This window comes from Centroberyx gerrardi, chromosome 11, assembly GCF_048128805.1.
Source record: "Centroberyx gerrardi isolate f3 chromosome 11, fCenGer3.hap1.cur.20231027, whole genome shotgun sequence".
Classification (NCBI taxonomy): Eukaryota; Metazoa; Chordata; class Actinopteri; order Beryciformes; family Berycidae; genus Centroberyx; species Centroberyx gerrardi.
The window spans coordinates 15,289,389-15,299,626 of NC_136007.1; the positions used below are offsets into that span (position 1 = coordinate 15,289,389).

General features: G+C 41.1%; 1 protein-coding gene across 1 annotated transcript; it reads right to left on the reverse strand.

Annotated features, from left to right (window-relative positions):
* Positions 1-443: 443 nt before the first annotated feature.
* Positions 444-7,925, reverse strand: chek1 (checkpoint kinase 1). Its single transcript, XM_078286714.1, has 14 exons — positions 7,801-7,925; positions 7,493-7,558; positions 6,914-7,028; positions 5,280-5,388; positions 4,678-4,742; positions 4,304-4,373; positions 4,012-4,200; positions 3,067-3,171; positions 2,881-2,976; positions 2,680-2,761; positions 2,414-2,579; positions 1,699-1,830; positions 1,487-1,588; positions 444-895 (listed from the first exon to the last, which is right to left on the reverse strand). Exons 2-14 carry the CDS (start codon positions 7,555-7,557, stop codon positions 800-802), a joined length of 1,392 nt encoding a protein of 463 aa, XP_078142840.1. The 5' UTR covers position 7,558; positions 7,801-7,925; the 3' UTR covers positions 444-799.
* Positions 7,926-10,238: the final 2,313 nt, after the last annotated feature.

The window sequence follows — 10,238 nt, forward strand, 5'->3', positions numbered from 1 at the left end:
TCAGCTCACCATGCACTCACAAAAATTGATTTACATTATTTTACATACAGTTACAAGTTCCCTTCCTATTATTCCCTCTACAAAATCTTGTGTGTCATACTGTTGTTTAGAATAAACATTGAAATAAGTGAGCAGTGCATTTCTACATTAAACAATGTATGTATACAGTACTCAGCTGACAGGAGTGTAGTTTTTTTTTTTTTACTTTTTTGACATTCAATTTTAGTGGGCTACTTATGGGGTCTGAACAGCCCTTACTGATTCCTTGTCCTACAATTAACTATGAAGATATTTTTTATCATATCTACCCAAAATTATTCTAAAATAATTCATTGCTGAATGAGTGCTCATCCTCATTAGAGGACACTGAAGTAGTGTGATATGCATTGGCATTTAGCTTACAACATTGGTCTTTTTAATAATTTATTCAAGACTCTGGACTGAACATAGTCTTATCAAAGGGGTAACATGCACAAACTCTAAACCCAAGTCCTAATCCTAAACTAGCCCCTTAAAGAAGCGAGAGCCGTCCAAAATGACCTCACTCCAAAGGTCTAAAATTTAAACAGGTTCTCACAAGGATAGAAGTACAAGAAAAACGAACGCGCAAACACGTAGAAGCAGACGGGAGACCACAGCAGAATGATGATTAAAATACTCTGATAAAAGTATATTCCTTAGAAAAGTTAACTATATACAGGTTTTCTCTCCAATGTCCGTAGCATGGATCTTGCCTGATGCGTGTGGTTCTTCTCCCCCGGGTGTACGCAGACACAAACAGTTATAAGGCCGAGGGCGGTTATATGATGGGGAGTGGGATCTTCTGAGTGCTGATAATGTCACCGAGCTTATGTTTTATCTTCACGAAGAGACGCTTAAACTCCAGGCCGTCGCCCTGGAAACACACAGACACAGAAAACACGCACCGACATGAACGAAGGCTCTCACAAAACAGATGAGTTCAAGTTACTCCTGGACCTAAACATTAGGTTAGACCCAACTATTTATATTGTTTGTTTTTTTAAAAAGGGCTACTAAAACTAAGACCACATTTCCCATAAACCCCTGCTGCCTCCTCTCACAAACAGGATGTTGCTGCTTCTTAGCTTTTTCAGTCAAAAGTTTTCTTTTTTGCTTTACTGAGGAGGATAAACTTGTTGGAAATGATTTTTTCCAACAAGGGCCTATCACTCTTTTACATCTGCCATTATGAGAAACTGAAAGATTTAGCTCCATTTGTGCTGGAGGAACAGCGACCTTCTTCCTGTTTTGTGCCATAAATCAATCTCCTTTTGTGTCGTAAAGCAATACCAGCAGATTTCCTGCTACATCTGACAGTGGCACACAGTGTAAAACAGTGTAAAAGCCATTAGAGGCTGCCAATCTTCTCGCCGATGGTCTCACTTGTTAATGGTAATTATACTAATGTCTCCAAATGAATGTGGTGATGATGCAGCATGTAGCCCTTTTAAACACTCAGGCTCACCTTCGACAGTCTGAAGTCCAGTAGCACTCTCTGATTCATCTCTAGCAGGTGGACTTTGAAGATGAGCTTGTTATTGCGTTTGTCCAGTGTGCTCACCGTCACCTGCGGGGAAAGAGGCGTTAAAGGAAATGTGAATGATGGACTTTAACACCTGTGGGAGGTTTGTGTGTTAAGCTTGCTGTGTGCGTGTGTGTGTGTACAGATACATGTACCTGGTTGGCGCAGCTGTGTTTGAAGGTAAGCGCCTGGCTGATGCAGGCGTCTCTCAGGGCCGAGAGGGAGGCGTCGGCGTCCACAGTGGTGAAGAAGCGCGTCATTCTCCGCACTAACCTCTGCCAGGGGGTCTGCACACAGACAACGGGCAAGAAGAGTTTAGAAGCATTTAAAAAGTGCATGGATCTGGGACTGTCAGCATAGAGGGAAAATATTACAATGTATGTATTCTTCCTTGTTTATTTACATGACATAAATCACATACACAGTATTCATACATAATGAAAACAGTGACCTCGACTGCTGGCTGCCAAACACACACACACACACACACACACACACACACACACACACACACACACACACACACACACACACACACACTGGGTTAATTGCTATTATGTTGACAGATTTATCAAAAATCATATATCGCTATTGTCCTGTGAGAACGATGCAAGTCTTATTTTGGCGATTTTCATGTTTTCACTTCAGTTGAAGGATTACATGCTACTCAGAGGGTTGAGAAAATTCTGCAACCTCTTGGGCTTATGAAAACAAAATAAAACCCACAGGATAAAGTTAAAAATGCATTGCGATCAAACGAAAACAAGACTATTTTCCTTAGTTCCTGAAAAGTTGACATTTTGTAGATACAGGATTTTCACCTGACATATAGATAAAGTATGTGAATGTAGGATAGAGTATGTGAATCACCTGGCTGGCTCCTGGCGTGCCGACCAGCTGACTACCCAGCAACATGTGCTCAGGCTTGGCGGGCTGGGAGAAGCTGACCTGGCCGTGTGCTTGTCCGATCAACAACATGGCTTCCCACATACAGCCAGGATCAGGCTGGGAGCTGGAGAACTGCATCCTGTCATCACTACAGGAAGAGGCAGACGGTACGGGCTCACGGTTACAAGCACTAAGGGAAAATACAGCAATTAGGTACAGTGAGGAAGACAAAGACAAAACGCTCTGACCTGTTAGCTCGGGAAATGAGTCCTGAATCGGATCGAAGAAGTTTGTTTGCTGAGCCGAGGGAATCGGACGTCCGCTTTCCACCTAGCCAAACACACCAACAGAAATCAGTGTAGTGTACATTAAACCTAATGGTGAATCCACTCTGTCATACTGAGTGGGAAATGTTAGGCAGGAGCGGTTTTGGGAGCAGCTTTGAGTACCTGGTCTGTAGGTCTGGGTAAACCAGCGGTCTTTTTTTATGTCTGAGACACTGATGCGTCCCTCTGGACTGGCCAACAGCAATTTGGACAACAGACCTGGAGAGAGAAGTGGCAGGTGGAATATAAAGGTTTAAAATGTCTAAGTAACAAGACAAGTGTGCTTTTTTTTAATCTTTTGGGACCTACTGAGTGGTGTTGGTTGTATCTTCTTCCAAGGCGGCAGGTAGGTTTTCTTCTGGAGCCAATCTGAATACTCTTGACAGCTCTCACTGGGCTGATCCCATGGCAACTCTGAAACGAAAGCATCGCAATGACCATGACCAAGTGTTTCTACTGCATACAGACTCTGCAATGATTTCTAATGCATGATAACTATGCTGCGTACATTTCAGTACCGAAAGCCTTGGACTGCTGGTTCCATTAAACAAACAGAGGAACAGAAATAGCTCAAAACTAAATGACATTAATATTCCCTTAATAATACAAAATAACAAACAAATAATAACACTGTAGGTTAGGAATGCCTGCTGATGTGAGCTGCAGTGCAAGAGTGGCACATTTTCTCAATTTGTGGAGAAAGTTCACATCAATTATGAATATTGGAGACAAATCAGTATTACGATAATCATAAGGACTTTTTTCAATATTGATATACGGTATATCACGTTATGCCTTATGTATGCAAATTACATTGAACTGCATAGTAATGTTAAGTGTAATGTCAAACAAAACTCTGAAACTTTCAAATAATATTCCTTAAAATGTTTCATACTTCATTTTGTCAGTTTTTCAATTTGCTTGTTATCAATTCAGACAACAGAATTGTGTATCACAATATCACCACATCATCACAATATGATTCCACTGAAAGACTATAAAGAATAATATTGAATTATTGCCCAGCCCTACTTCCTGGATAGTATTCTGATAAATAATTCACATCCTGGCATTTCAAACATACTCAATTTGGGGACATTTTTACCTTCACAACTTTCAAAATCAGTACACTGAATCAGAAGGCTAAGCAGTAAGCTGTAGAAGCATTCGGCCACAGTAAGCCATCGCAGCAACTTTCAGTTCTCTATCACAATCGGTGCGAAGAAGCAAGTAAAACACAGACTGTTATCTTACCTCCGGCCATCATGGCAGTGAGGACGATCCCACATGCCCACACATCCGCAGGCTGGGCTTTGTACTCCGTTTGGCTGAGAAGTTCTGGCGCCACGTAGGGAAGCGTCCCGCAGAGTCTGCTCAGTTGACGCTCTCGCCCTTTGTGACGAAACATGGTCGCCAGGCCAAAATCTGACAGCTTCAGGTTATCTGAGGTCAAGAAGAACGGCAGAGACCGTCAACAACTACAACGGATCCAAACCAAAGCTAAAGCTATTCCTTCAGCGGCAGCATGCACATCGTCTTCCCTCACCTTTCTCATCCAGCAGTATGTTCTCTGGCTTTATGTCTCTGTGGGTGATACCGATACTGTGGAGGTACTCCTGTAAGAAGCGCAATTAAGGAATTAAGGCATGGTAAGGTGAACTTTATTATCCCAACGGGGAAATTTGGGCAGTCAAGGTGTAATACATAGACAAACAACAGATTAAGACAAGTTAAAACACACGCAGAAAGTTAAAAGTAAAGTAATTAAAAATATAAATATATTCCACACGCACACAAACCAGTAACTAAGACTATTTAGAAGCATAAAACAGTATAGATCATTATATCCTCTATCTACATTGCAAAGAGACCAGAACACTGGAGGGGGATCAGACCAACAGACTCGTTTGCTTCACTCACCACAGCCGCTATCAGCTGCTGGAAAAACCTATGAGCATCTTTCTCTGCCATCCCAACATCAGGCTCTAAGACAGAGAGAAAGACACGAGTAAGACAGCTTTTTGTAATATCTTGAATGGATGACCACCATCCAAAAATACAACAGACAATCACAGTGTTGCCAAAAAGTGCAGTTAGACTGATAAATCAGGCCAGTCATGTCGTCCACAACTGCATAACAACAGTCCTTAAAACCTACAATAATATTTTTCTTTCTTTTCATAATTAATTAGTGATGTAATTGTTCTATCATGTTTTTTGTAAATTAAATCCTCATTTATTGCCTTATCCTATCCCAGAGTTCCCCCCATCATTGAATAGGTGGGTCGGGCCACCCTGCTTTTCCATCCTAAGAAGAATACAATTCTGGGAGAAACACTGAATATTCAAAATTTTTGCCATGAAAACAGTCAAATTTAAAGATATTGAATATTGGCACAAAAAAATCATGCACTGGTGGGATTTCAGTCTAAAAATGTCAGTATCAGCCTTTAAAAATCCATATGGGTCGAACCCTACTAGAAAGCAGCCCTGTGATTGGCCGCCAGCCCCGTCTGTCTCACCTATCCGGTCGAACAGCTCTCCTCCGGTGCAGTACTCCAGGAAGAGGTAGACGGTCGGCCCCTCTTTCCGATGGCCAAAAAAACGTACGATGTGGGGGTGGGTGAGCATCTGTTGAACGTTACACAGTACACACACACACACCAAGATTCGTTTAACACAGACTCCTGGTGATGAAGGTGCTGTTAGTCAACTCACCTGGTTAAATGATGGTAAAAAAAGACAACTATGTTCAGTCAATCAGGAAAGTGGTGTCGGTCTATATCTATTCAACTGAATTCACTGAGACATTTGGAAGTATTTCTGACCCCACTGACTTCCACTAGCATCACAAAACAATTTCTGCTCCCAATATTTCACCAAAGCACTGGACAGCATGCATCTTCTAGGCAGTGGTTCTCAACGTGGGGTCCGGGGACCACCAGGGGTCCTTGAGGGGGTTCCAGGGTTTGCTAAACTTCACCATTATTTAATTTACAAGAAGTTAAAGGCCTATTTCACTGCTGTGAATATGATGATTTATTAAAACTCGGTCACCCATTTAGTAGAAATGCAAATTACGCAAATTATTATTTTTTTTTTATAAATTGGAGCCCTATGACCAGAGAAAACTGAGAAAACGGCTGTAGATTCCCCTTATCGCTCTTAAGGGGGAATCCTACAACAACCAGAATGCATTGCGCACGTCACTGACTGGTGTGTTCACGGGCAGCGTAGCACCAAAGACAAAGTTAGCAGAGACAAAGCAGCATTATATCTCTTTACTGAGGCTTATTTTCATTTACAAAACGTTTTTCCTCATCAAGTCTGGATAAATCGCACCCGTTTTCAAAGGATCATAAAACAAACCAGCGTGCTGGAGGCAAATGAGCGGGGAGGGTGCAGGCAACATGGAGGGAAGTTAAACATTGTTCATTTGCATATACTACCCATATTGTAATGATACAATGCTGGTTGAAAATCGGCGAAGTTTCCCTTTAAGACAATTAGAAAATGTAGAAGTATGACTATTTTGGTCACTGTTATCTCTCTACCTACAATACAGATAGTCATGGAATTCTGGACAAAATCGTATCTAAGAATGAAAATATTCTCAAATTTGGGTCCGAGAGACAAAATCTCATCAAATGGGGGTCCATGGCTCTAATATATAAAAAAGGTTGAGAATCACTGTTCTAAGGTGACTCCCACATCATGATGAATGGGCAGCAGGGCGGCCCGTCAACCAGAGGACGCAGGTTAGAGCCTGTGTGTCTGTACGCAAGACACTGAGTCTTGTTTTTTTTTCTTTTTTTTTTTCTTGAGGTTTTTCATGAGTTTTTCCTTGCCTCATTGAAGATCTAAGGTTGGAGAGGTCGCTTTCATTTATTGTTTCAAAATTTGGACGTGATGAAGCTGTTTGAGACTGCAACTGTAATTAAGGGCTATACAAATAAAGTTAACTTGAATCCCCACCAGCTCCAGGGCTGCTGTTCTGTAGCTGACCCTGACCTCTGACCTCCCACCTCCCAGTGGAGCAGGACGAGCGCAAAGAAAACATCCCTACATGGATCAATAATGTATCAGATTAAATAAGACAGGCTCCTTGAACACCTGTGTAATCCCTTTACAGTTCAGCCCATAGTGGCTGACCTACCTTATGGATGCAGATTTCCTTCTTGACGTTGTCTGCGCACTCTTTGGCCTGAGAGGTGTCGATCACCTTCACCGCCACCGCCTCCTCCGTCTGTCTGTTCACCAGCAGCCGCACTCTGGGCAGGGAAAGATGGAGAGAGGGGGAAGTACGTAGGACAGAGAGAGAGAGGGGGGACATGATAGATTATAGAACAGACTAAAGGAAAGTGAGGAGGAAAGGAGCTGAAGAGAGAAATTAGAGGATGAATAAAGGCTCTGAAAAGAGGAGGCTGGTGACAATGGGTAGACACGGAAGATCATCAAATCTGTCACAAACCAGACTTTAACATCATATGACCTTTTCAGCCTTTTCTTTATTCTTATGGTAACTGAGCAAGTGAATGTTTCGCTTCAGAGCGTGCAAACTACCTCAAGATGTTCGTCCAAGACATCAACACTCATGGAGAGTCTAGATGGAGGCGGTTATCATGATCAGGTGTCATGATGTGAGAAAATTGACTGAATGACACCAGTCAGAGATGCAATGGTATTAGAAAGAGCAAAGTGAGCGCTGTAAATGAAAATGATAAAGGAACCATACTCTCCATAGGCTCCTTCCCCCAGAGTCTGGACCAGGTCCCAGCCCTGCACGAAAGGCACCGCCATACTAGAAACACACAGGCTAACATCAGCCACACACACTCCAAACATGAAAACAACATGTGTTTCGACAAATACATAACGTTACATCTGTCAAATTGCTATTTTAAATTCTTGAATCCCTTGCATTGAGTGATGGGGGCGGGTAGCGCTGCGCTGACAACTGTCATGAAGATGCACTAAGCTAAAATAAACTGAATTAACTTGATGTAAACATTAGGCGGTGACAGGCAAAATGTTGTTGTTTACCTGCGATTAATTCCTCGACCAGCGGCGTTTTCGTAATTTACAGGCAACGATGATATAACCGCTACTGCCTATTAAATTCAGAGAGTTAGCAGGTAAAGCTCGCAGTGCAGGGAAGTTGACGTTTTGCACGAATTTGGCGCGCCGCTGCTGTTTGCGATAACTTCCGCCATGCGCGTCATTTCCTCTTCTTCTTCTTCTTCTTCTTGTATTTTACGGCGGTTGGCAACCAATATGTTGTATCATCGCCCCCTACTGTCTTACAATGTTACCAATCCCACTTTCCGTTGTAGAATCAGAATCAGAACTTTATTCGCCAAGTACAATGTAAGGAATTTCTCAACATAAAATCTAGTAAGAATAAGAAAAAAGAGGAAAAATAAGAAAAAATGTAGGCAATATTAAAATATAAAAAATATATACAACACAAAATAAAAATAAAGATATGTGCAATGAATAAAAGACATGTGCAATGAGTCAAATACAGATATGTGCAATGGATGTTAAGTACAGTTACATTAGAGGATCAGTGATATGTACAGTTAAAGTGCAAGTGTGCAACTGGACAGAGGGGGGAAGTAGGAGTAGTACCAGTTGCAGCCTTACCAGTCTTTTCACATGAAAAAATCCTAGATTCAGTTCCATCTTCTGCAATCTTCAAAATCCCCTGTGACTCTCTGGCCTCTCTCATGCTTGATTTAATTCATCCTGCATCTTCTCTCTCTCTCTCTCTCTCTCTGCCACTGTCAAGTCAGCCCTTCTTTAATAAAAACCAGATCCGGTGACCTGGACAACATCTGTGATTCATGGAGTTTATTAAAGGAAAAAGCTCAAGACGTTGTTGCCCACACAGGGAGAGAAAACAACGGCAACACCCAGGTTTTGAGGAAGATTCTCTATCATTGTTTGAAAGCACTGGAGGGATTATATTTTTGAAGAAACTCTATTCATACTTAAAAAATATATATATCATAGAGAGGGACTGAGGACAGTGAATGATATTATCAGGCTATTTATCAGTGCAGAAAAATATTGATGAAATTTAGCTTCAAGCCAATGAAGGTACACTTCATAGGTACAAACACAAGAGGGCCATCAAATTACACTCTGCAGGCTTACTGCTGTTTCAGCTCTGAGAGAGTATAACCCTGTCATATCAACATTAAGAGAGCGAGAGAGAGAGAGTGTGTGTGTGTGTGTGCGTGTGTGTGTGTGTGTGTGTGACAGTGTGTGTGATTGTGTGTGTGTGTCTGCATTTTTATATGTGTAGCCTACTCATCCCCAGTCTTCAAAACTTTGTACAAGTTGTTCCCTGCTGACAATTCAGTTTATTTATTTATCAGTTGATCAGTTCATTTGTCACTGGCTGACTCCTCACAGTGATTTGAGGATCTATCACATATTTAATAAATCATAAATGGCATGAGCATAAAAATCAACGGTCTACTGATTAATTGAACAAATTTAAATAAAAAATGTTCCTCTGTATTTCCAGCCAGTAGATTGTAGTTTGTGGTTTAATATAAATCACTGCAGGGTAAACTACCAACAAATTCTCTGTTGAGCTGAAGAAGCACTTCGATGAATCACTAAATCAACGGGTCAATAGCTTATGCTCAATACTGGTGCAGGTTTTGGGAAATGATGAAGCAAGTGTTGATTTCACAATTTCTTTGTTGTTTTAACCGACATGTGACCTTGTTTGTACACGAGTGGGAAACACAGATCAAAAAAGGAGAGCTGGAGGACTAAATGTCAGGACAGACTAATCCACGTCTGATTAGTCTGTCCTTCCATTAACTGAGCGATATTTTAACTACAACAGTCAAAATGATCCTCTGAAGAGGTGACCAGGGAAATTATTGAGGTATTTTACTGAAATGCTCCAGATGTCTTTGTCAAGGTCCAAATAAAAATAAATCCAGAAATGGGTCAGTGTTTTGGGAGTAAGAAGCAACAATTGTTTTGCACATTGTGTGACTTTTAAGCTTTTATTTAATTATTAGTTTGCTCTACTAATTCTACATTAGTCAAACAACGAAGTGAAACTGAGTTATTTTGGTTTCACTGGTATTACACAAGCTTAGAAAGATTGAGAAGTCTAATGCAATGCTAAAATTTCAGGGAAATAGTGCTTGACGCTTCCTATTGATTTCCTGTTATTTGTCACGATGTTAATAAGTGACAGGATGGTTGAAATAAAGGTCCAACATTTGCAAGATCGCCTCACTGTTAAGCTGTTCCTCAATTTAAGGTTCAACATGGGGTTTTCTGTTCACTGGAGTTGCTTTGCTGTTCTTTTATGTCTCCTGTGTATGGGTGAGCTCCTTTTCACTACAGATAAAGGAAATTTAGAGATTGCTTTTATTTATATATATAATTTTTCACTTGTAAAATTTTCCTAGTCTGGTTTTTGCAAAATATCTGAGTTTTTGTAAAAT